Below are 24,721 nucleotides of genomic sequence, written 5' to 3'. Positions count from 1 at the left end.
TTTATAAACTCTACGATTGAGTTAAAATTCAAATTCAGTTAATGTATTTTACTTACTGATACAAATACTAATAATTTTGCTTGTGTTAATAGTAAGTGTTGGTGAACATGGATTCAATCTGGAGACAATGTGTAGGTTGATGGAAGAGGAAACAAAATGATATTCTAGATTTGATGTAGAATCACCGTTTCATTCTCAATGAAAAATATTGCTAAAACACACTGCGCACATACTACTATTACACATAAAACACACACAGTACAGTACACACTTCGATCATCTCGTCGGGAGAAACCGTCTTCATCATCTCCGGCGGCTTTCACACACACACACACACACACACACAGCCCTCTCATATTTCAATTTCCCCCAATTTTCAAGCACACATCAATCCCTAAAAATGGTGTATGTCCAATCCCCCTTCAACAAAACCCTAACCGTCAATCTCAATCCTTCAACCGCCACTCTGCGGGACCTTCACCTCCATCTCCATCGCCACCACCTCATCCCAATTTCCTACCAGCGCCTCTACCTCTCGCCGCGCCTCCTCTCCACCGAAGAAAACGACGCCGTTTTCCTGTCCGATTTGGGGGTTTCCCCAAATTCAACCCTAACCCTACACGTCCCTCTCCTCGGCGGTATGCAAGCGCCCGTGGCTCCAAAAGCCAGGACCGACTTCCTCAACACGAAGCCACCTCCGAATTACGTTGCCGGGCTGGGCCGTGGCGCCACCGGTTTCACCACCCGGTCTGATATCGGTCCTGCCCGCGCTGCGCCTGACTTGCCTGACAGATCCGCCGCGGCGATCGGCGCGCCTGGGGCGCCTGGCGTTGGCCGCGGCCGTGGGAAAGGAGCTGGTGAAGAGGAAGAGGAGGAGGAGGCTGAGGAAAAGGGATATGACGAGAATCAGAAATTTGATGAATTCGAAGGGAATGATGCTGGATTGTTTGCTTCTGCGGAGTATGACGATGAGGATAAGGAAGCTGATGCTGTTTGGGAGGCGATTGATAATAGGATGGATTCGCGGAGGAAAGATAGAAGGGAGGCGAGGTTGAAGGAGGAGATTGAGAAGTATCGTGCCTCGAATCCGAAGATCACTGAGCAGTTTGCTGATTTAAAGAGGAAATTGTACACATTATCGACCGATGAGTGGGATAGCATACCAGAGATCGGGGATTATTCTCAGAGGAACAAGAAGAAGAGATTTGAAAGTTTCGTTCCGGTACCGGACACGCTGTTGGAGAAGGCAAGGCAGGAAAAGGAGCATGTGAGTGCTTTGGACCCGAAGAGCAGGGCGGCTGGTGGGACTGAAACGCCATGGGCACAGACTCCGGTTACAGATTTGACTGCTGTCGGTGAAGGGAGAGGAACTGTGTTGTCATTGAAGCTCGATAGGTTGTCTGATTCAGTCTCTGGATTGACTGTGGTGGATCCTAAAGGTTACTTGACAGATTTGAAGAGTATGAAGATCACTAGCGATGCAGAGGTGTCTGATATAAACAAGGCCCGATTGCTGCTGAAATCAGTAACGCAGACGAATCCGAAGCACCCTCATGGCTGGATTGCAGCGGCTAGGTTAGAAGAGGTGGCCGGGAAGCTTCAGGCTGCTCAGAATTTGATTAGGAAAGGGTGCGAAGAATGCCCTAAAAGCGAGGATGTGTGGTTGGAGGCATGCCGTTTGGCGTCTCATGTTGATGCGAAGGCTGTGATTGCAAGAGGTGTGAAGGCGATTCCTAATTCAGTGAAGTTATGGATGCAAGCAGCGAAGCTTGAGTTGGAGGATGTGAATAAGAGTAGAGTGCTGAGGAAAGGGCTTGAGCATATACCAGACTCCGTGAGGCTTTGGAAGGCGGTTGTTGAGCTAGCTAATGAGGAAGATGCGAGGCTTTTGTTGCAGAGGGCTGTAGAATGCTGCCCGTTGCACGTTGAGCTGTGGTTGGCACTTGCTAGGCTAGAAACTTACGATAATGCAAAGAAAGTGCTGAATAAAGCGAGGGAGAAGCTTTCAAAGGAGCCTGCTATATGGATCACTGCTGCCAAGCTGGAAGAAGCTAATGGGAATACTAGCATGGTTGGGAAGATTATCGAGAGGGGTATTCGAGCTTTGCAGAGGGAAGGCGTTGAGATCGACAGAGAAATGTGGATGAAAGAGGCCGAGGCAGCTGAAAGAGCTGGTTCTGTTGCTACCTGTCAAGCTATAATCCACAACACGGTCGAGGTTGGGGTGGAAGAAGAAGATAGGAAGAGAACTTGGGTTGCTGATGCAGAGGAGTGCAAGAAGAGAGGCTCGATTGAGACGGCGAGGGCCATCTATGCCCATGCTTTAACCGTGTTTTTAACAAAGAAGAGCATATGGCTGAAGGCTGCTCAGCTTGAGAAGAGCCTTGGCACTCGGGAATCTCTCGATGCTCTGCTCCGGAAGGCTGTTACTTACATACCACATGCTGAAGTTTTGTGGCTCATGGGTGCCAAGGAGAAATGGCTTGCTGGGGATGTGCCTGCAGCTCGGGCGATTCTTCAAGAAGCATATGCTGCAATTCCAAACTCCGAGGAGATTTGGCTTGCTGCATTCAAGCTTGAGTTTGAGAATCATGAGCCAGAGAGGGCGAGGATGCTTCTTGCAAAGGCCCGAGAGAGGGGAGGAACGGAGAGAGTGTGGATGAAGTCTGCCATTGTTGAGAGAGAACTGGGGAACATTGCAGAGGAGAGGAGGTTGCTTGATGAAGGGCTGAAGCAATTTCCTTCGTTTTTCAAGCTCTGGTTGATACTGGGGCAGTTGGAGGAGCGTCTGGCGAACTTGGATCGAGCCAAGGATGCGTACGAGCTGGGGTTGAAGCATTGCCCGAAGTGTATTTCTCTATGGCTCTCACTTGCTCACTTGGAGGAGAAGGTGAATGCATTAAGCAAAGCCCGCGCTGTTCTGACAATGGCTAGGAAGAAAAACCCTCAAACGCCCGAGCTTTGGCTTGCTGCAGTGAGAGCTGAGTCTCGACATGGTCACAAGAAGGAAGCTGAAATATTGATGGCGAAGGCGTTGCAAGAATGCGCAACCAGTGGTATCCTCTGGGCTGCTTCAATAGAGATGGCTCCTCGGCCTCAACAGAAGACAAAGAGCAGGGATGCGTACAAGAAATGTGGCGACGACCCTCATGTGCTTGCTGCTGTGGGGAAGATATTTTGGCATGATAGGAAGGTTGACAAGGCTAGGACATGGTTTAATAGGGCTGTGACACTTGCTCCGGATATTGGGGATTTCTGGGCGCTGTACTACAAATTCGAGCTCCAGCATGGTGAGGAGGATAACCAGAGGGATGTGCTGAACAGGTGCGTTACTGCAGACCCGAAGCACGGAGAGAAGTGGCAGGGGATATCGAAGGCCGTGGAGAATTCCCATCAGCCTACGGAGTTCATCTTGAAAAAGGTGGTGGTTGCTATAGGGAAAGAAGATCATGTTGCTGAAAATGGCAAAAACTAGTTCATTTACCTCGGCGATGAGTTCAGTTTCGCTTTTGATTTTGCTAAAGCATCAGCCTATGGATTTGCTTGCTCATCTTTGCTGCTTTGTAGAATTTGCTTATTGACTGGTTTTATTCATGTGCTGCTGCTGCTGCTATACACGCACTATGTTGTAAGTATGTTTTTTGTATTGAACTTGGGTTTCTTTGTAGTGTCATATTAATTCTAGCTTCAGCTTTGTTGTGTTGTTGCACTAGTTGAATCAATCCAAAACTATTCATGTAGTCAATTTGTTGTATGGCAATTCAAGGTATAAGCTTTACCAGTTGACACTTCATATTATTATCTCAAATAATGAATTTTAACTTATCATGGTGTATGATACTGAAATTGTGGCATCACCTATTCAAATTATTGAGTTGGGGGTGCTCAATTTTTATAGTACTTTTTTGTGATATCAAGCTCAAATTTAAATTTTTAATATTACATGCATATATGCATTTTACAAGCTATGATCCTAGAAATCTTATGAAAATTCAAGTCTTCAGTAAATCTACAAAAAGAGCGCAACACAAATAAAAGTGGAATCCAGCAAATGAATGTAGATTCGTTCCATTCTCAACAGAAGATAAAATCCAAATCCAACATATATTAGTAATTGCTAAACAACAAAAATTTCCTATTTCGGAAAGCTGCCAAAATGCACCGTAAAAATGAGATCATTTTGGCTACACATGCCATCCGAAAAAAGGAAAGTAAAAACCATAACCTATATGAATATATCTTAGACGATTAATTGAATTACACACAAAAATCACAATTAATTTCTAAATCAATTTCGCCATCACAAGATTTGACCATAGTGGGAATGTTATAAAAATTATGAGGATTATGACGAGCAAAACGGCGTAGTAATACCACTTTCGTGACTCCTTTTGGTACTCACGCGCGTCCTGTAACTGCTCCGTCCCCCGCCGCACGAACGAGCTCGCGTGCGCCACGTGGCTCTCGATGTCGTTGAGCTGTTGCCCCTGAGCCTCCACGAGTGCCGCCATGTCAAGGAAGATCTGGTGGAGCTCAATTAGATTTTTCTCGATCTCCTTCACGGCGTCGTGTCGTTCCTGGATCTCGGAGATCGCGTCCATTATCTGGCCCCGCCCCTGCTCTTGGATCGCCTTTTGCATGAACGACTCGCTCTCGCCGCTCGAGATTAGGTTCTCGATTAGCTCCTCGTCAGCCTTCTGGCCGGTCACGGTGAAGTAACGCCGCCCGACGGTCTCCTTGTACTCATCATTCATGCGGGCCCGCAGGCCCTGGAACTCGTCCATCATGGTCTTCAGCTTTTTTCCCAGGCCACTAACTACTGAGGTTCGTGTCCTGTCAGCTGAAGACCCTGGGCCACAGCCTGGGACCTTCCTGTTGGTGGCATTGGACTTTTCCAATGCCTCCAACTTGCCTTTAATGAGTTTTACCCGCTTTAAAACCTGTGACACGTCAGCGTCCATGCGGGCCCGTAAGTCCTTAACAGTCTTGGCATTATGGGCCGTTTTGCTCTCCTCGTTGGATTCCTGCAGCCGCTTGTAGAGCTTCTCGACGTCGCCCATGTCCTTCTTGACATTCTCGACGTCGTCAAAGAATTTATCGAGGTTGACGCCCTCAGAGCGACCATCGCCTCCGCCAGCCTCGAGGTCGTTGCCCTGTGCATTTTTGAAAGAATTTGAGAAGAGGTCATTCATCTTGGCCGCCTGTCGGGAAAGCCGTGCTCACGAGGTGGTTCGTGAGTATTTGTCGCGGTGGTGTTGGCAACGACAGACGGCGGCAAAGTGAAAGATGTGTGTGTTTAGATTAGGGGTGGCTAATCAACAACTTTTCTTGCCCTCTCCGAGCTGGAGTTGCATGGTAGGATTGGAGGGAGAAGAAAAGATGAGACAAGTCAAGAATCCATGTGGAAACTATAAAAGTGTATTTAGATTTTTTTTAGTAATAAATTTGGGGAGGCTAATATTGGAGGGGTTGAAATAGTAATGGACATCCTAAATTTTAGATCTATATTATAGGAGGGGAAATGTGATTGTTTTTCCTACTTTTCTTTTGGTTTATGCATTTCAATTGGGTATAAAAATAAGCTTAGACGTGGGGTTATTTCATGTACAATTCTTAAGATAAGATCCTTTCTAAACTCATAAATTAAACACTTCACCTTTTTTTTTTGGGTAAAAACTCGCACTTTTCTACTCCTATGACTATTGTTTAAGGGAAATTGTTTCTTAATTGGGCTTGCATAAAGCCCATAACAACATTTCTAGTACCCAACACAATGGGCCAGGCAGGATTGGGCTTGACCGAAACAACCAGATCCTGGCCGAGTTTCTGCGTTACGACGTCGTTTCATCTGAAAACCCTTTCTTCCCTACTCAGTCGCATCATAAATCTGGCTGGCTCCATTTCCTCTCTCAAAGTTGTTTCTAACCTTCGATTTCGCCCAAAACGAGAACGTAACAAGCAATGGCCACCTCGATTGCCGCCATGACAGCTCGCAGAGCTGCTACTCTCGCTCGCCTCTCCCCATCCTCCTCATCGGCCTCTCGAGCCGCTGTTCTTGTTCCCCGCCGCGGCCTCGCCGGCTCCGCTGGTACTGATCTGAAGCCCTACTTGTTTACGATGATTTCTTCGTTTGTGTTGGTGTTTTGATTAGTGAATGTTGTATGTCTGATTGATTAATTTTGATTTTGAATCTGTTCGGTGTGAATTAGGGTTTTTTGATTGACATTGTTTTCGAATTTCAGACCCTCATGGGCCACCGAAGGTTAATATTTGGGAAGACCCGATGAGTCCGTCCAAGTGGAAGGAAGAGCATGTGAGTAAAGGCATATGCTTTTTGTGATGTATATATGTAATTAGGGATTTTATTCCTTTTATTTGATTGAAGATAGATGATCGTATGTTAAAATGAATGCATGTACCGTGATTAGGACCCTGGGCAGTGTTGGGATTAATTTGATGGAAAAATGAATATGTTATTGAAGAGTTATGGATGATCAGTAATTGAGTAATGTTGCTTGCTAAAGTCTGAATTGGGAGATGGAAATTTTGGCAGTCACATGTTGTTGCTATCTGCAATGGTTCTATTTCGAATTGATTGAGAATCATTCAAAATTTGCCTGTTGGGAAGCTTCAGTTCCTGGCAATAGGTGCATGAGAGAACCTAAGTAATAGGATCAAAGATGTGTTATGTGCGTATCTAGGTACTGAATATTGAACAGCATTTTTCCATTTCATTAGCACTGAAGGGATAGCAGCAGTCCATCTGTGACTTGCACTCACAAAATTCAGCAATCCTGAACAGTGGTAAATTATATGTAAGGGCAAATGAGTCAGATGATAAGATTGAAACCACACCTGAAAAGTAAGGTTGGATGTAGAGGTGTGGAAGAGTTAGGCATGAATATGTATGCTGGATCTTTATCATGGACCAAGATCCTGTAAATATGATGTGACAAGCCCTGATTCCAAATTCTTATGAACTCTCTGGTCATTGCAAATGTCAGCTTGCTTACTAACCCCCTCAGTTTATGGATTCTTTCAAAACAATATGGAGTTAAACAGTTGTTTTCTTGACCAATCCACACAAAGTGCATGTTTTTGTTTCACTTGGATAACTCTTCAAGTTTTCCATTGGACTTTATGTCAATATCACAATTCACTAGTATCTAGCCTCCTGAATATGAACTGTTTACTAGTTATCTAGTAGTTTTTCAACCAGCTTTGTGCTTAAATTTGATTTTGGAAGTGTATTGATTTTTGTACGTGCAGCCAGGGGTCATAACCTTCACAGTTGTAAAAGTTTGAAACTTATTTATGATTGCATGTCCTTTTGCCTTGTAGTTTGTGATTGCGTCTTTAACGGGGTGGTTTACCCTTTTCTACGGAGCTTACAAGGCTTTTAGTGGAGGCAAGAAGGACAAAGCAGAGGTACGTTTCTTCCTCCGAAAATAATTAGATATTGCAACAATTAATATAAACAAGACATGTTTATATACAATCTTATTCTATATACATATATTTTGTCATATATAGATATACCCAACTTTTCTCTTACGCCCTGCTTGATATTATTTACTAATGTGCCAACATATATGATATGTTCTGCTTTGATATTCTTTCCTCTCATGTTGCCTGCATGTATAATACGTTGAATTTCATATAATCTGCAGGTAGTTGTGGAAAAAGCAAAATAGGCCGGAGATTCAAGTCATTGTCATTTTCTTCTTCTAATAATGTGCTTCAACTTATTGTTTGTATGAAGAAAGTTCTTCTCTGCCTATGTAATGATCACTGAGAATGTTCAGCCAACGGAATTCCCGATGTTTTTACCTTTTTTTAGAGGAAGAATGAGATTTTCTCTTTCCCTAGTCATTATCTTGTTCCATTCCATCTACATATATTCCAGTTGCTTGGGAATTTTTTTTTATAATAATGAAAACCATAATTTTGTTTGATCATTGAGACATTGTGAATCTTTTGTATGTTTTTGGGTTCCACATTGTAATTGTCTTTCTAATTCCCCAAATTTAGTTGTTATGTTGGATAAGTGAAACCAGGTTTAAAAATTATGATCTCTAGACATTTATATTTGGTGTCATGCTAGAATTATCTCCAAAATGATTCCAGTTTGATTTGTCTTGCATTGTGATGCTCTTTTATGGTTCCACTATGTAACTGCGTTTTGTTTTCTTCTTGCTTTCAAGAAAATGGTGAATCAAATTGAATAAATTATGAAAAACTTATGCATTACTTGTTAAGTGATGATAACGAATTTTACAGTAATCCCATCATAAGAAAAATGATTTTTTGTATTACGTTCATCAGTTCAAGACGTATACTGCTAAAACAGATTAGACAAATACTACAACCGAAAATTCTAACAAGAACAATGATAAACGAAATATCAAAAATATGATCAGTAAGTTGTGTTTGAATTTCTAAACTTCAAATAAATTTAATAAATGCATATTCCAAATATTTCTACTTCCATTTTGTTCGAGAGTTTTCACAGAGTAAATTAATAAATGAGACAGTCAGACAGATAAGTAATTTATGCATTTATTATTAATTATTTTGTCTCGATATTTAAATCTAGCTAGATTTCAAAAGTTATTTACATGGATGATATGATATGGATATTACATATCACAACACACAAAATCATTTTATTGCACTTTCGGTTATTTCCAATTCAGAGGATTACAAGTGTAAATAGGATAAAGTTTTGGGGTTGAATGTTAAAAATCCAACTAATTTATCTACAGAATATTGAAATCAAATTAGAAACTTCCTTCATCACTCCTTTCTTCATCGTTCCTCAATATAGTTTGGTAAGTAACAACTGAAATTTATTGAAGAATGAAATTTCTGTCATATATATATGTCCATTTCATAATCATCCGTTTCATTTCGCAAATCTGCTAAAGGAAGATAGCTCTGGTTATTCATTTTCTTTTCTTTTAATTGTCAAATTTTTGTGGCTTAGACAGTAAAATTCACTAGAACTTGGTTGAATTGAATATTTACATTTTTTTTGTGCGTGAAGGGTTTGTGTTAAAATTAGGGGTAAAGAAATGCTGAAGCAAATGCTAGCTTGCTGCAAAGTGTATGTATCCGAGAGCAGAAACAAGGCAGCTCTGGAAGCCATTGAAATGGCAGCAAAGCTGATACCAGAGGCCCCCATTATCAACAAATTTGAAGATGCCTCTTACAATAGAGTTGGATACACGCTTGTATCTCAAATTGGGCAGGACCCGGATTCGTCTCCGCTGAAAAATGCAGTCTTTGAGATGGTGAAGGCTGCATTTGAGGCCATTGATCTTGGTTTGCACTGTGGGAGTCATCCGAGGCTTGGTGTTGTGGACCACATTTGTTTCCACCCGTTGAATGGCTCATCTTTGGATTGTGTTGCAGGAACTGCAAAGTCTCTGGCTGCAGATGTTGGTGCAGGGCTGCAAGGTTTGCTCTCTTGATCATTTAATTTCAAGTTTTTGAAGGATTTTGGGGGTATTGATTTGGTTGTGGTGTTAAATTTGCTTTCTAGTTTCTTGTTGAAATGATTAGGGTTTAAGTGTTGATAGGCCATGAGTTTCTGCAATTGGTTTGGAGAATGGTGGAAAAGATTTGTGTTTGGTGTATGGATTTGAGTTGAGTTGGGGTTGCTTGTTGATATGATTACAGTTTATGGTATATGGCTTGTTGAAATGATTGGGATGATGAACCATTGTTGAAGTTAATTAGTTTGTAGGTCCATACAGATAGGCCTAATGGGGCACGGTTTTAATTAAAATGGTAGTAGTAAATAAGTTCTGTTGTGCTTGATTGAATTAGGGCAGTGAAAGAGATTAACTTTTGTGGACGCACCAAAATGACTATTTTTGGGGGACGGAGGGAGTATAATTCTGTCGTGCTTTATTGAATTAGGGCAGTATGAATTCTTGCTGTAGTTATTCTTGTAGTGTTTATGGCTTAATTCAAACAAAGAGAGGTAAAGAGGCACTTTCTATTTTCAGATTTCACAAGAAACTAGTAATTGATGGTTGCTTATTGTTGAAAATTATCTTCTCGTGTTCGTTATTTCTATGCGCAGGCTTGGGAAGAGAGCAACTTTACATAGAAGGAGATGAAATTAGTTGATTCAAAGGGTATTTGTTGAGAGTTAGTGCAGACTATAGAAGTCATAAGACGGTTAAAACTTTTCGGTTCTGCTTGAGCTTGACTCGTAAGGAGTGAAGTAGTTTAAGAATCCCTGCAAGATTGTTAAGTGAGTGATGAATTTCGCGATTAAGAGCACGATAATAGTTTAGAGGTGAGATGCTCGATAGAGGTTGACAAAAGAGATCATTAAAATAGCATCTAATGAGATGACAGGAGATTTAGCTCACTGGTTCAGAGTAGCTGTAAAATTGGCATTGGTGAGAAAATTTGAATCGAACGTATGAAACTTGCGATAATCTAAATTCTGGTTATAGATATTGCTTGCTATAGTCGTAGTCGATAGGAAAATATATTGTAAACTTGAAAAAGAGAATTTTGTCATATTCTTTAGGCTAGTGCAGCATATGAAATGGTGTTCATATTTTTGTTACAACGCATTGCTTTCATCTTTTTCATTTTTACTCTCCTTCGATGGAATGAACTTAGATCATCATTTTTGTGAAGTTGCTAAAATAGCAGTACTAACTTTTATCACAAATATTACTAATATTTATTGATCATAATGAAAATCATCTTTTTTGTTTCCTCATCACATCAACCTTTTTCTATTGTTGATGGATATTATACATAGCCTGCAGTCGCTACCTTCTTGTACGGAGCTGCACACGGTGAGGGAAGGTCCCTCGACACAATCAGAAGGGAGCTCGGCTACTTCAAGCCGAATGCAGAGGGGAATCAGTGGGTAGGCAGCCTCCAGTCCGAAGCTCTGCAGTTGAAACCCGACGAGGGCCCTCCTCGTGTTGTGATGAGGAAAGGCGTCGTTGTCATTGGAGCCACAGAGTGGGTCGACAACTACAATGTCCCTATCTTCTCGACCGACATGGCTGCTGTTCGGAGAATAGCAAAGAGGGTGAGTGGCAGAGGTGGCGGGCTTCCATCCGTGCAGTCCATGGCTCTTGCTCATGGTAAAGGGATGATCGAGGTGGCGTGCAACCTGCTGGATACGAGCAAAGCTGGTGGCGAGGATGTGCAGCAAGCAGTCGAGCGGCTCGCCCGGGAAGAAGGTATGGAGGTTGGAGAGGGATACTATACTGATCTTTCACAGAGCAAGATCATTGAGAGTTATTTTAAGTTGGGTGAAGTTGCTTCCAAATAGATTTGCAGAAGAACAAGAAATTGCAGTTTGGTGGATGAGAAAAATAGTCCTTACACATAACCTATTAATAAAATACTACGAAATAATGCGGTGACGGATATGTTCTACAATCATCCAAAAAGTTCTAATTTTGCATTTAGATGATTATTAGATCACGAATTCTAATCCAAAATTGCATTTTCAACATGATTATAGCAAACAAGCACAAACAATCTTTTGGTATATGAATCAACGTCTAGTATTTGCTTATGACTATGAATTTTGACATCTAATATAATGTCAATTGATTGAAATTTGAAACCGCAACAACAAAATTCTTCAAATCAAATGTCTTCTGATTTTGTAAATCAAAGTTCTTGGAAGTTGTTAAGTCACAGGAAAACTTAGCATAAAAAATATTTATTTAAATACCAAAAATCCTAGGAGCATGTTTCTATAATTACAAGATGAGTGACAAAATGACAATGATGCAAAACGATTTGGATGTGATTGTTTATCTTATCCACCGTTGATCTCAATCACATTTCTATTTTAAATTAAACGTCCCAATCTGTCAATCATGTTATTTGTACTATTTAATTATTTTTTCTTCTTATGCTTGTCATGAGCTATACCTATACATAAACAAAGGATTTTGCTTTTTGGGATATTGAAAATCTTGGTTGCTACACAACGCGGAACGTGACATGTTATTCTAGATAATAATAATACAACTAAACCTAACTAAAATTATTAACATCAAGCTTAGAAAAACATTTCTATTTAATTTTTAATTAATCAATTCTATATTTATACCGATTTATATGGCACAATAATGCATGCTATCAAAAGTTTGGATGTCGTAAATAATTGTACGACGCGTTGAGTGAGAAAAGGGAGTATATATTTAAATATTAAATCGTTAAAAAAAATCAATCTTTCGATTCCACTGCTTTTTTTCTCAGCACACATAGTACGATTCACCCTAACGCACATTTTAAACATGCCAGCAAAATAACTATGTGTGTAAAAATATATTCTAAATATACATAAAAATCAAATATTTCATTCCTCCTATTATACTTAGGTGATTAGCATTTTTACTGAATTATCTCACAGTTAAATTGAGCCATTGCAATTTGAGCAACAGTAAGTTTGATTCGAGTTTTTCACTTCTCTTCTGTATAAAATATTCATTAACATTTTTCTCTCTATTTTGCTATATTCAACAACCCCACCTAAAATCTAACAGATTGTTTTTTATAAATACTCCATCCGTCCGCGAATAAGAGTCTCATTTATTTCTGGCACGAGTTTTAAGATATGTTAAGAAAAATGAGTGGAAGAAAGTTAGTGGAATATGAGACTCACTTTTATATATTAATTTTAAGGGTAAATAGCCATTTAGATCATTAAGTTTGGTCAAAATCTGGTCTGTAACACAAAGTTTGAAATCCGCTAATTAAATCATAAAGTTTCAATTTTTCTAGTTTATCCCACGAGTTGAATTTTAGGTGGATCTTTTGCATCCCTACATTGAAATTCATCTTGAAATCTCATCTAACTTTAAGATCAAGCTCCTTGTGGTTACACTTTAAATTATACACGCATCTTTTTCGTGATTTAAATCTCAATCCATCTTGAAATCTCAATCCACATCAACAAAGATTGAAACTTGGACTCATGATTTAATTAGCGAATTGAAACAAAGATTGAAACTTCGAAATCTCAATATCAATTTCAATCTCAATCTATTTTAGATTTCACCTAAAATTTACTTCATGGGATAACCTAGAAAATTTGAAACTTCGTAATTTAATTAATGGATTTCAAACTTTGTGGGATAGACAAAATTTTGACCAAACTTGGTGATTTAAATGGCTATTTACCCTAGTTTTAAATAATATGTGAATGGAATGAGGTTGTGGAATGTGAGGACTATCTACTATTTGTAGTAATTATAAAACGGAACTCCTATTCGTGGACGGACCGAAAAGAAAAAAAACTAAACTCCTATTTACGGACAAATGGAGCAACAGATATAGATATTTTTCATAAATTGTCATTCTAAAATGATAGGTAAAGTAAAACGTACATGAGCAAACTACAAAAATGTCGCAATCAACATATGTTGCATGTGAGCTTATTTTAATCTATTATTCATTTTTATTGACACTACAATTTATTTTATTTATCAAGATTGACACGTCGAAGGTAGGGTAGGGTAGGGTAGGGTGGGGTGGGTGTTTGGCTAATATATGTGGCATCAATGCTGAGTCAAGAACTGTTCCAACAGATATCAAAGCTCATTTCTTTTTCATTTGATCATTTTTCGCAGGAGAAAGGCTTCAAACAGAGTAAAATGGATTTTAACCAAAATTTGGATAATGTAAGAACTCCTTTTTCTTTTGCTTGTGTTTTCCTTTTTTTTACTTTTCTTAAAAAACTGTAGCTATTGTTTGTTTTGATATGTAATCTTAGTAAATAGTAAAGAAATATGTTAAATTTCATTATGTAAATTGAGAAGATAGTGTTAGTGAGAACAATGATTTAGCTATAATTATGGAATATTAAAACATAAAGTTTTAATTTTGTGTGAATAAAAAAAATAAATGAGTGAAACAGAAGAGCAGCTGAGGAACATCCTGATCAAAAATTCAAATGGAATTAACTCTTAAGATGTGAAAAGGAACAAAATTTCAAGGTTTTATATATGCAATTGAGAGTTTAGAATTGTTGAATGTTTGATTAATAATAATTGACCATTTGACAATGATGATTGATGATTCTAGGGTTCATGATTTAGTTCTCAGAAGAAGCTGAAGTTATGTTTTTCCTTTGTAATATTGATTAAAACTTCAAATTTAGCTGAAAATTTCCCCAAATTTGGTTACTGTTTGGCTTAGGACAAGAAGAAAACGATGAAGCAGTCAATGCTGCTTTGCTGCAAGGTCTACATTTCCGAATCAAGGAATGATGCGGCCCTCGATCTGATCGAGCGTGCAGCGAGGCGCGATGGGGAGACCGTGATCGTTAACAAGTTCAAGGACGACGACTACAACAGAGTACGATACAATCTCGTGTCGTACGTTGTTCATGACAGCTTAGGCTGTCCAATCTACACTCCCCTGCAGCAGAGTGTGGTGGCCATGGCTGAGGCTGCCTATGGGGCTGTGAACCTCGAGGCGCACAGCGGGGCCCACCCCAGGCTGGGTGTCGTGGATGACATTGTCTGCCACCCGTTGGCCCGGGCCTCGTTGGACGAAGCTGCCTGGCTTGCAAAGACCATTGCCTCGGATATTGGGAGTAGATTTCAAGGTGGCTTGGTTTTTCTCTTTATCTTGATGAATTTGGTTGAATCTTGAAAATCTGCCTTTCAGATATTATGATGGTTGAGTTTTGAAAATTTGTCTACTTATTGAGACCTTTTGTCATTGATCTTGAAATTGTGTCTGTTTCATGAAGCCTTTTGTGATTGAATCTTGAAAATGTGCCTATTTTGTTTGAAACATTTTGATGATCAAGGTTTGAAATTGTGTCTATATATTGAAGTCTTTTGTGATTGGATGTTTAAAATTTGGTTGAAATTGTGTCTATTTGTTTGAAGCATTTTGCAATATTTGAATCTTGAAATTGTATCTATTTGTTAAAGCATTGTTTGATGTGCTGTTGTTTCAAAATAATGCAGTGCCGGTCTACCTGTACGGCGCAGCCCACCCGACAGGGAGGGCGCTGGAGGCCATCAGACGTGAGCTCGGCTTCTACCGGCCCAACTTCATGGGCAACCTATGGGCCGGCTGGGCGCAGCCGGAGATTCTTCCAGAGAAACCCGACCTAGGGCCAGAATCCGTCTCACGGGCTCGAGGTGTCGTGATGGTCGGGGCGCGTCCTTGGGTTTCCACCTACAACGTGCCGATCATGTCCACGGACGTCTCCGCCACAAGGCGGATAGCTCTAATGGTGAGTGCCCGGGGTGGAGGCCTGCCTACGGTGCAGACACTGGGGCTCGTTCACGGGGAGGACTCGACTGAGATAGCTTGTATGCTGCTCGAGCCTAACCAGATCGGGGCCGACCGGGTTCAGAAACAGGTGGAGCTGCTGGCTGCAGGATTAGGGCTTGATGTGGAGAAGGGCTACTTCACAGATGTTCCTCCAGAAATTATCATTGAGAGATACATAAAATCCATTTCTAATGATTCTTCTCCTTGAAATGGTTGTGTATGTGCTGCTTCCTTTTGTCACTGTATCAAGCAAAATTGAGATGACAGAACTGGAATTTGAAAAATGTATGTATGTTCTTGCTTTACATTCTAAGACTACTTCATTGATGTATCATCTTGCTATAAGACAATTGTTAAAATACTAGCAAAAATAAACATGAAATCACATAAAAACAACAAAATCACATTGAAAGGACAATTTCAACATACGAAAATAGCTAGGGGCTTAGGGCTGTTGGCAATTTTGAGGTTAGCTCACAGGAAGCAAAAATCAACATAAAAACATGATTAAATATTAGATACATGTAACTACAAGAAAATAATGGTTTGCAAAGGGAAGAACAAAACTTTGGCAGAAAAATTGGGATCTATTTCTCTGTAGAAGGGCTCAAGAATGCCTGCCACCACCATAACGCCCACGGCCTCTGTGATTCCCTCTTCCACCACGACGGCCGCCACGACCGCCGCCGCCACGACGGCCACCACCACGATGGCCACCACCACGGCTTCCATTGAAATTCATGGTCGGAGGCTGTGGCTGACCATCTGGAGATACCTGAGTCTGAACTGCTTGCTCTCCAGCACCATTCAGAGGCAGCGGCGGTGGACCTTGCTGGCCCTGAACTCCAAACTGAGGCCGTGGGGGACCTTGCTTGCCCTGCGCTCCGAACTGTGGCTGTGGTGGACCTTGCTGGCCCTGCGCTCCAAACTGTGGCTGCGGTGGACCTTGCTGGCCCTGCGCTCCAAACTGAGGCTGCGGTGGACCTTGCTGGCCCTGCGCTCCAAACTGAGGCTGTGGTAGACCTTGGCCCTGCCCTCCAAACTGAGGCTGTGGTGGACCTTGCTGGCCTTGCGCTGCAAACTGAGGCTGTGGTGGACCTTGCTGGCCCTGCGCTCCAAACTGAGGCTGTGGTAGACCTTGGCCCTGCCCTCCAAACTGAGGCTGTGGTGGACCTTGCTGGCCCTGCGCTGCAAACTGAGGCTGTGGTGGACCTTGCTGGCCCGGCACTCCAAACTGTGGCTGTGGTGGACCTTGCTGGCCCGGCACTCCAAACTGTGGCTGTGGTGGACCTTGCTGGCCCTGCGCTCCAAACTGAGGCCGTGGTTGCCCTTGCTGACCCTGCATTCCAAACTGCGATGCGTTCTGATCCATAGGCCAAGGTGGAATCCCACCGATATTTGGTAGTCCAGCCATTGGATTGAAGTTTGGTGGCATTCCGGGTATCATACCGATTTGCTGTTGAAATGGTGCACCGGTTGGGTACAGGAAAGGTAGGTTTTGCTGCATCCACAGCATGCCATTCGGCGGCAGTCCAATAAGAAGGTTTGCATTTAGCTGCTGATGATGTGGAAACCCATTGTTCCAACTACCATTTGGAGGAGGAAATGCCGGTGCTTGAGGCCTATGTGGGAACGAAGGAGGAATCACGCCTTGATCCCCAACAGAACCCTGTCTAGAGCCCAGTGAGCCTTGGTGATGACTGTCTTGGTTTGACGGTGTTCCAACATGAGAAGCGAAACGTTGGTCTCTGCCACCTGGAGGAGTTTGTGCAGTAGAATTGTTATTGTTCCAGCTCCCGTTCCCTCTCTGATTCTTCTGTTGCCGTTTCTCCTTCCTCTTGTTATTGGGCTTGGAATCATTCGTTCCCCTTTTCTTCATCTTCATCATTCTCTTGTACTCAGCCTCTTTCTCGTCATCTGAAAATTCACCATCCTCAGACAGCTCTTCATCGTTCTCATTAGATGCATCATACCCTTTCTGGTAGAGATTATTGTTGTTGAGTACATGATCTGCAAACTCTGCGACGAACGAGATCAAGGTGCCTTGCTGGATCCCTGTGGGGACTTCCTCCTCAGAGTTGTATCTCACAATGTAGAAAGGGTTCTTGACGGGCCCAAAGATTTCATCGATAATCCCCAGCGGTGATCTGCTCTCAGTAATCCAAAGAATTGAGCTCTCGTTGAGAGGATCGTGTTTCTCAACTCCTTCCACAATCACTTGGGCGTCAATCATCTGTTCAATGTTAATAATATTACTCAATTCAAGAACATCAAAGCAAGAAAACATCATAATCGATTGGCAAAGTATAGTATTCGGTAGCAATGTAGCAAAGATGATTTACCGACAAAACTGTTCCAACCGGAAGGGTTTCATGATGTGGTTCCAAGGTCACATTAACAGAAGGAACTGGAGGCAGATCCTGCAAAGTAAGAAAGAAAGATTATACTAACAAACACAAGTTTCATCCCACATTTATGAGCAAACACAACCACAGAGAACAAAACTATGAAAATTGAATGCGTCATAAGCTGTGTATGAGCAGGCGTCTGTTGAAGAATGACGGCTACTGAATAAAAATGTTGGTTGCTAAACGACACTTTCCATTTGTGACAATGGTGTTTTATACCTTCCCTTACATTGCGCGAAATGAAGGTTTTTCACAAAAGACATATCTCAAGCAACAAAGGGCACAAACTGCTGTGCTTCTTTCTCAAAATGTGTTCAACAATACCTTCATTACCCTATGATCATTTTCTTAGTTCAAGCATAACTCCAAATTTCGACATTCTTTAAAATTTGAAGATTAAAATACATTCAATAATAGTGAAAAATATTTCCCAAGTTACACAGCACAACACAATATTGCAACAAACATGATACATAAATTAGATGGAATTCATTCCTATGTATAGATTCAAAATATAATCCACCACAATTTATGAGCACAAAATCAACAAACCTCAAGCTCATTCTTAGATTTGATTGGTCCGCCTCCACCACCATCCTCATCTTCAACGTCACTCCACGAAACCATCTCTTCTAGCTCCGACATCATAATCTCACCATCCTCCATCTCAGTCTCTTCATCACCACTACTCTCTCCATTCTTGCCTTTCTTTTTACCATCATCCTCATCCTCACTACTACTAGACGACGAAGATGATGAGTCCGACGTGCTCCCACTCCCATCTCCATCATCCACACACTCATCAACTTTATTTTCATTCCCCCCAACTCCTAACACATCACCATCACTCTCCATCCTACCGCAACTACCAATCCCCATTTTCACACACTTCGAATTGTCATCAACCGCAGCTTCTTCACTACCACTATTCTCACATTTCAGTGAAGCAACAACCGGAACACTTAGATTTTCTACTGCACCATCTAAGCTCACTTTCCCAAGCTGCTCCTCAATCAAACACCCTAAATCCCCCAATTTCCTCTCACATCCATCACCTTCAACTCCCTCACTACCCTTCTCAACACATTTCTCAACAACACCCCCAATTTCTCCATCTTCCAGCCCTAAACCCCACAAAGGTTCCGCCTTTACACCCTCTCGACAAATTTCATCTCCCAAAACATCAAATTCCTTCTTAACATCAACTATTTCATCTACCAAAACATCGAATTCCTTCTTAAAATCAACCAATTCACCTCTCAAATCAGCCATATCCGCACCGGGGGCTTCCGTGAACCAGCCGTTGAGGGCGTCAAAATCGAGAAACGAATCAGAAAACGACGAAGGGAAATCGTCCAGCTCTGGAACGAGTAGGTCGCTTGCAATCTTAGTGACGTCTTCGTTCTCCTCTGCTTTCGCTCCTTCAACAGCGGGACTGTGCAAGAAACCAACCATGTTGGGCAGTAGGAATTAGGGCTGTTGAGGTCGATAGGTTCATGATTTTTGTGAGGTAGCAGATGTGAAATACATATATAGATGCGGGATTGAAGAGGAAATGTGGGCTTTGTATGGAAAGTGAGGATTTCCTTAAACCCTAGGGTTTAGATGCACCATGGTATTTATACGAATTTTGTGTTCCCTCTTCTTTTTCTCCCTTTTTCCTATTCGCCAAATTTGGTTTACTTTTCTTTCTTCATATTTGGAATACATCTTCGAAATATATTTGTTTAGTTTATAGGAGTAATATAAAAAGAATTGTTGCTTTCAAGTTTACTACAAATATTGTGATTCTAAAACATAGTTTAAAATTTATGTTTCATTTTAATTTTATAAATCTTGAATTAGGTCTTTTTTTTGCTAATGGTGTCCCGAACCCATCTTTAACAAAATCCGACTGCTCAATCAGATTTGCAGATTAAGGTCGAAAGTTTACCAGCAAGTGGCGGAGTTTGAACTAAATGAGTTAGATTTTTTAACAAAGCCAAGATCAGTTATAATTTGTTCATATAACTATATTAAATTGCTTAAGAATTTAAAATTTATCAAACATTATCCTAAAATTACTACATTAAGAATATTGAGTTTGTGTATATTCTCTAAAATATGAGTAATTTTTTTTATTATGTATTGAAAAGATTATGCATCCACATCTGGACATTTTTATTTAAATGTTTTAGTCATTGAATTCTATTATAAATATAGAATTCTTAAAAATAAAAAATGCAAATTCTAAATTTCATTGTTAAGCTTAGTCTGGTGGGCTAGCCCAAATTCAAGCATATAAGTTTAGAGTTGAAATTGTTTATGCAATAAAACTTTAATTCAATTATCTTGTAAACCAAAACCAAGTACGTTCAGCTGTCCAACTTATTGGCATTTGGCATATGGTATGTTCAATCTATTATGCTGCAAAATGACAAAAAAAATTGAGAAGAAAAAGATAATTTCTATAGTTATGATTGGTTGATTATATCATATGTCAATACATTTATTTTATATCAGTACAAAAAGTTTGAAGTTTACATAAATCATACAAAAAATTTCATACTTGTTTCAATTTAGTACATTCTATTATATGTGTTTAAACGCCGTTAACTATTTGTCTATGTGAAGTACAAAATGTTTCATCATTGTTTCATGTTGGTACAAAAAAATTTATGATTGTTTCATAATTATACAAAAAGTGTTACCATTGTTTTATGGTTTGTGCGCCACATAAGTAAAAAAGTTAACGCCGTTTAAACAAATATAACGGAATGTACTATATTTAAACACGTATGAAACTTTTTGTATGATTTATGTAAACTTCAAACTTTTTGTACTAATATGAAACAAAGGTAAAATATTTTGTATGAGTTATGTATTTATCCCGCCCGTGTCGATCACTAGTTTGGGCTCGGGTCGGATCGGGCCATGTTTTCGCGCTCCGATAAAATTGTATCAGTAGATACTCTCTCAGTTGTCGATTTTCTTTTCCAATTCCGTTTTCAAATCTCACGAATCTTCAAATGATCGTCTCTTCAGTAGCTCCGCCGCCCGCTGTCGGTTCCGGAATTTGTTTCCGGCGGCCCAGTGCGTCGCATTTATCGATGTTTTCCGCCGCCCGCCTCACTTCAGCTTCCACAAAGCTCTCTTCCCTGTCCTCCACCTTTTTCCCCGTCCGAAAGGTGAGCTAATGTCTCGATTAAACGCTGCAAATCCAATTTAGGGATCTGAGCGTTTCAGTTTTGTTTCGTGTGATCTCCTGAATTTGTAAACATTGTGAAAAATGTAGAATCCCCTGTAAATTTACAGAGTTATAGTATAATTCAGTTAGGGTTGAAGGATTTTGAAGTGCTATGTTAGTAGTTAATCCCTGTGGTGGTTTGTTTAAATTATTAAGGATTTTATATCCATAATTTTTTAATAATGTTTTTAAGTAGTTTTGATGAATTTTAGATTATATCCATAATCTACATTATTAGCTAATTAGTTGTTGAATTAATGTTTGAATTAGTAGAATCCAACAAGAGATGAATTATAGTAGCATCTGATTTGGTTACTACACACCAAATGGAGTTTCTTGGGGAGCTAATTACGTTGAGGCAAGCTGGTTCTTGTGCCGAATTTTCTCAAGTATGCACCATATAGAATGCAGCAACAATTTAGAGCTTCAAATATTCAATCTATGGTATAATGGTGTATGGACTCCCGCACTTTCTAGAATACCACCTAGCCCATTTTAGGTCTCTTAAGCGAATTTTCGATACTCTTTGAGCATTCTAAACATGTGAAGAAATCTTATGGGAAGCATTCTTTCGGAAATTGTTGGATGAGTTGGCTAAATCGTTGATATTTTAGTTTTGGTTTATTCTTAGATTGGTAAGGCTAAAACGATTACATCAATCTATGTCCTGTGTTGTACTTTCCTTTCATGATATAAGTTTATTCATTTGGATGTATAATTTGTGAAAGCTTATATTGTTATCCAATACTTTCTTCACTAATTGGAAAACAGGATGTCATTGGCAGCTTCAAAGCTTTTGAGATTAAACTTGTTGATAGAGTTTCTGTATCCACAAAGGCGGAAAATTACCTTGAAACTGAACCTGTGAAACAAGATATTATGAGCACAGATGCTCTGACAATAAAATTTGAGGATGCTGTTTTCTTAGAACCAGCATCTTCTCCCGCTGCAAAGAAATTGAAGAAGGAAGGTTCAGAGTCTTCTTCTGCTGCAAAAAATTCGAAAAAGGAAAAGAATCCCAAGCGACTTAGCACTAGTGCTGCTTTGATAAAAAGGACTGACCATTTCCAAATCTTCAGATATCCTCTTGGGACAGAGTCTGCAATAAAGGCAATGTTGGAATGTAACACTTTGGTTTTTGTAGTCGACAAACGTGCTGATAAGAAGAATATCAAAGAGGCTGCTATAAATATGTTTAAGATAAGGGTCAAGAAAGTGAATACTTCGATCACGCCTGATTGAACCAAGAAAGCTTATATCATGCTCCCACCAGATTGCAAGGCTGCGGACGTGGCTAAAAGGATTAAAATCTTGTGAAGATCATACATGTGATCCTGATTCCTGACCTTGCGATTTCGCTCTACAATAACAATTTTTTGACCATCAATATTCAGGTATCTTAATCCCTAGATGTTTTGCCTTCGGTTCTGAAGCTGTTTAATTCCTCATAAAAATCTGCCACTAACCCACCATTTGCCTTATAACTGGATCTGGTTTTCTCCTTTTACCCGTGAATGAGTATAATGAAGGATATTAGTTTGTAATGGGCAGGCTTCTGGATGTGTTTAGTATCAGCGGACTTTTTTTGTTGATTGCTAGTGATAAATGTTGACACTTGGGATAAAGCAACTGAAATCTTCTGAACCTTTTATGTTTCTTGTGAAGGAAAGTGGAGGATGGGATTCTTGTGTGTTAGTTGAAACAAATGGAGAATAAGCAGTTGATTTTTGTTTTATCTTAAGTGCCTATTTTGTAGCGTGTTGTGTGTATTTACTTAGTTAGGATTGGGAACTGGATTAGTTTTGTGGATTATGCTTGATAGGCCTATGTATTAACTGCCGTTTTCACCAATGATAATGAAGTTGTGTTTACCATCACATGCTGATGATTCTGTCCTTGTGTCCATTCATTATTACGATATTATCTTCATTGGAGCCCTTAATTCTTCCTAGCTTCGACTCTCGAGTCCCTAGAATCTCCCGAAATGTAGTTGCTCAAGCCTTCCTCACTCGAGTTGAAGGTAACAGAAAATGTCGATGGGCTCTAAAATTAAAATGACTACAAAATTACTAAAAATCCCTCTTGAGGAACAAAACACACAAGCTAGGTAGTCTCCCAAAACTTTCTAACCAACTGAAAACACAAAAAAAAAATTAAAAAAAAATCAGGGCATCAACCAAAACAGACATCTGCTTCAGCTGTAGCATTCCTCACCTGAATTTGTACAATTCCATCCACCGTCTGGAGACTGGAATGAGCTCCACAAGGGAATGGAACTCAAGATGTGGATATTAACCCACATCGCCAACCATCGTACAAAACGTGCAAATTACGCTGGATAAGCCTCCCAATCCATCCATTACCCCACTGCAAAACATGCCCTAACAGTATTAATGTGGTGGTTGTGTTTAACTGCTCATGTGGACAATAGCAACAATGGATGTTATGGAGTTACTTATGAGGTCTGACAGTTTTATGCGTTCTTATGATCAAGACCCTGTAATTCTTTGCCAACTTTCTAGGTATTTTCAGTGCTGTCTTGGTGATTGCTTACCTCTAGGTGACAGCAGACCCAAAATATGTGGGCATAAGCATAAGTTTGGACAAAAGAATTCAAGAATGGGGATACATAAGTGATGGTTTTTGTAAGAAGAGACAATTAATTTAGGCCTCACTTTTATCCTATGGATAATAGTCTGACTACTGAGAAAGAGTTTCATAGGCAAGCCTCTATCTTATCAGAATTTTCATGTTACATTTGGGGTTCTTGTTCTGGTGGTTTACATTATTCTTATCCTTGATAAACAGATGTCAGATTGTATAATATATAATGAATAGCCAATTGGATAAAGATTCATTATCCAATATAGTTCTTACTCTAAAGATGGTTTCTACAACATCCCATCCTTGAAATTAAAGAACCTTCAATACTTTACTCACACTTCGAATACATTCAAATATATGCGAATGAAGTTAACAAAATTGGTTATTGTGAAAACATTAATTTTACAGAAGTTGAGATTAATTTAGAGATGCCAACCCAACAACTACGACTTTATCTTAGCAGTATTTATTGACAAAATTGGAAAAACAACACATGTGTTCTACTCAACATATCTTTCATGACTATTGCTCCACAGCAAACTGGGACAACAATTGAATTAGTAGCAAGGAAAAATTTATTCATAGTCTATTTTTGCAACAGTGTATTTCTTCAAACAAAATACTACTACTATTAAACGAATATTAGCTAAACATTTTATTTTGCCCTCGAATACAATTCACAAAATTGGTTATTGGTGAAAACTACAATTTGTGCGAACATAATATTGCACTGAACATAAAAAAAATCACTATATTTCACATGGAACCAATTTTGCATTATAAAAATTGGAACTTTTGCTCATAAATCATAATATTCGAAACTCAGGTGTTGCATTCATCCAACAAGGAGATGTATCTACTGTAGATCTTTACGATTGGATGAGTTCAAGAACGGAGAACAATTTTAAGCCCTTTCGATCATCTACAACGAATGAGTTCGAATGAGGGACGATTTCGGATTTTTTTCAGTGCAATTAATTTCATGGTAAATATTATAACTTATGACTTTATACGTTTAACAAGTGCTCTTACAACCAAAATTGTATACACCAAAAATATATACACATATAGGTGGATAAGTAGATTTAATTTGTGGAAGTCGTCTTTGTCTAGGCCTCGTGAAGCTAATGACCCCCACACGTAATTAGTGGTGCATCATTAATGTTTTCATGATAAAAAGGGAATCTCC

General features: G+C 39.9%; 7 protein-coding genes across 8 annotated transcripts; 5 read left to right on the top strand and 2 right to left on the bottom strand.

The window, feature by feature from the left end:
- Positions 1-132: 132 nt before the first annotated feature.
- Positions 133-3,745, top strand: LOC121787317 (protein STABILIZED1-like). Its single transcript, XM_042186013.1, has one exon. It carries the CDS (start codon positions 401-403, stop codon positions 3,473-3,475), a length of 3,075 nt encoding a protein of 1,024 aa, XP_042041947.1. The 5' UTR covers positions 133-400; the 3' UTR covers positions 3,476-3,745.
- A 287-nt stretch (positions 3,746-4,032) lies between these two features.
- On the bottom strand, positions 4,033-5,388 carry LOC121786436 (syntaxin-125-like). Its single transcript, XM_042185070.1, has one exon. It carries the CDS (start codon positions 5,190-5,192, stop codon positions 4,284-4,286), a length of 909 nt encoding a protein of 302 aa, XP_042041004.1. The 5' UTR covers positions 5,193-5,388; the 3' UTR covers positions 4,033-4,283.
- A 492-nt stretch (positions 5,389-5,880) lies between these two features.
- LOC121785839 lies at positions 5,881-7,958 on the top strand. The gene is made up of 4 exons (XM_042184301.1): positions 5,881-6,088; positions 6,243-6,313; positions 7,342-7,428; positions 7,671-7,958. The coding sequence occupies exons 1-4, from the start codon at positions 5,962-5,964 to the stop codon at positions 7,692-7,694; spliced, it is 309 nt and encodes a 102-aa protein (XP_042040235.1). The 5' UTR covers positions 5,881-5,961; the 3' UTR covers positions 7,695-7,958.
- A 764-nt stretch (positions 7,959-8,722) lies between these two features.
- LOC121785703 (glutamate formimidoyltransferase-like) lies at positions 8,723-11,408 on the top strand. 2 transcript variants are annotated; one of them, XM_042184112.1, is made up of 3 exons: positions 8,723-8,831; positions 9,047-9,459; positions 10,797-11,408. In XM_042184112.1, the coding sequence occupies exons 2-3, from the start codon at positions 9,075-9,077 to the stop codon at positions 11,312-11,314; spliced, it is 903 nt and encodes a 300-aa protein (XP_042040046.1). In that variant the 5' UTR covers positions 8,723-8,831; positions 9,047-9,074; the 3' UTR covers positions 11,315-11,408. The 2 variants fall into 2 exon arrangements, with proteins under 2 accessions (XP_042040046.1, XP_042040047.1); XM_042184113.1 differs by lacking the exon at positions 8,723-8,831 and adding an exon at positions 8,843-8,940.
- Positions 11,409-13,572: 2,164 nt separating this feature from the next.
- Positions 13,573-15,599, top strand: LOC121787339 (formimidoyltransferase-cyclodeaminase-like). Its single transcript, XM_042186045.1, has 3 exons — positions 13,573-13,682; positions 14,200-14,611; positions 14,982-15,599. Exons 1-3 carry the CDS (start codon positions 13,656-13,658, stop codon positions 15,500-15,502), a joined length of 960 nt encoding a protein of 319 aa, XP_042041979.1. The 5' UTR covers positions 13,573-13,655; the 3' UTR covers positions 15,503-15,599.
- Positions 15,600-15,676: 77 nt separating this feature from the next.
- Positions 15,677-19,307, bottom strand: LOC121787338 (H/ACA ribonucleoprotein complex non-core subunit NAF1-like). Its single transcript, XM_042186044.1, has 3 exons — positions 18,255-19,307; positions 17,637-17,714; positions 15,677-17,527 (listed from the first exon to the last, which is right to left on the bottom strand). The coding sequence occupies exons 1-3, from the start codon at positions 19,155-19,157 to the stop codon at positions 15,902-15,904; spliced, it is 2,607 nt and encodes an 868-aa protein (XP_042041978.1). The 5' UTR covers positions 19,158-19,307; the 3' UTR covers positions 15,677-15,901.
- A 1,366-nt stretch (positions 19,308-20,673) lies between these two features.
- On the top strand, positions 20,674-22,811 carry LOC121788088 (60S ribosomal protein L23a-like). The gene is made up of 2 exons (XM_042186961.1): positions 20,674-20,869; positions 21,700-22,811. The coding sequence occupies exons 1-2, from the start codon at positions 20,711-20,713 to the stop codon at positions 22,168-22,170; spliced, it is 630 nt and encodes a 209-aa protein (XP_042042895.1). The 5' UTR covers positions 20,674-20,710; the 3' UTR covers positions 22,171-22,811.
- The last annotated feature ends 1,910 nt before the right edge of the window (positions 22,812-24,721 follow it).

This window comes from Salvia splendens, chromosome 22 (assembly GCF_004379255.2).
Source record: "Salvia splendens isolate huo1 chromosome 22, SspV2, whole genome shotgun sequence".
In the NCBI taxonomy this organism is placed as follows: domain Eukaryota; kingdom Viridiplantae; phylum Streptophyta; class Magnoliopsida; order Lamiales; family Lamiaceae; genus Salvia; species Salvia splendens.
This window is presented reverse-complemented; position numbering and strand designations above follow the sequence as displayed.

Coding starts and splice junctions, on each gene's coding strand:
- LOC121788088 (XM_042186961.1), top strand. CDS start 20,711: ATGATCGTCTCTTCAGTAGCTCCGCCGCCCGCTGTCGGTTCCGGAATT. Junction 20,870..21,699: donor CCTTTTTCCCCGTCCGAAAG/GTGAGCTAATGT, acceptor ATTGGAAAACAG/GATGTCATTGGCAGCTTCAA.
- LOC121787317 (XM_042186013.1), top strand. CDS start 401: ATGGTGTATGTCCAATCCCCCTTCAACAAAACCCTAACCGTCAATCTC.
- LOC121785839 (XM_042184301.1), top strand. CDS start 5,962: ATGGCCACCTCGATTGCCGCCATGACAGCTCGCAGAGCTGCTACTCTC. Junction 6,089..6,242: donor CGGCCTCGCCGGCTCCGCTG/GTACTGATCTGA, acceptor TTCGAATTTCAG/ACCCTCATGGGCCACCGAAG. Junction 7,429..7,670: donor GCAAGAAGGACAAAGCAGAG/GTACGTTTCTTC, acceptor TATAATCTGCAG/GTAGTTGTGGAAAAAGCAAA.
- LOC121786436 (XM_042185070.1), bottom strand. CDS start 5,192: ATGAATGACCTCTTCTCAAATTCTTTCAAAAATGCACAGGGCAACGAC.
- LOC121787338 (XM_042186044.1), bottom strand. CDS start 19,157: ATGGTTGGTTTCTTGCACAGTCCCGCTGTTGAAGGAGCGAAAGCAGAG. Junction 17,715..18,254: donor AATCTAAGAATGAGCTTGAG/GTTTGTTGATTT, acceptor CTTACTTTGCAG/GATCTGCCTCCAGTTCCTTC. Junction 17,528..17,636: donor CGGTTGGAACAGTTTTGTCG/GTAAATCATCTT, acceptor AACATTGAACAG/ATGATTGACGCCCAAGTGAT.
- LOC121787339 (XM_042186045.1), top strand. CDS start 13,656: ATGGATTTTAACCAAAATTTGGATAAT. Junction 13,683..14,199: donor TTAACCAAAATTTGGATAAT/GTAAGAACTCCT, acceptor TGTTTGGCTTAG/GACAAGAAGAAAACGATGAA. Junction 14,612..14,981: donor TATTGGGAGTAGATTTCAAG/GTGGCTTGGTTT, acceptor AAAATAATGCAG/TGCCGGTCTACCTGTACGGC.
- LOC121785703 (XM_042184112.1), top strand. CDS start 9,075: ATGCTGAAGCAAATGCTAGCTTGCTGCAAAGTGTATGTATCCGAGAGC. Junction 9,460..10,796: donor TGTTGGTGCAGGGCTGCAAG/GTTTGCTCTCTT, acceptor CATAGCCTGCAG/TCGCTACCTTCTTGTACGGA.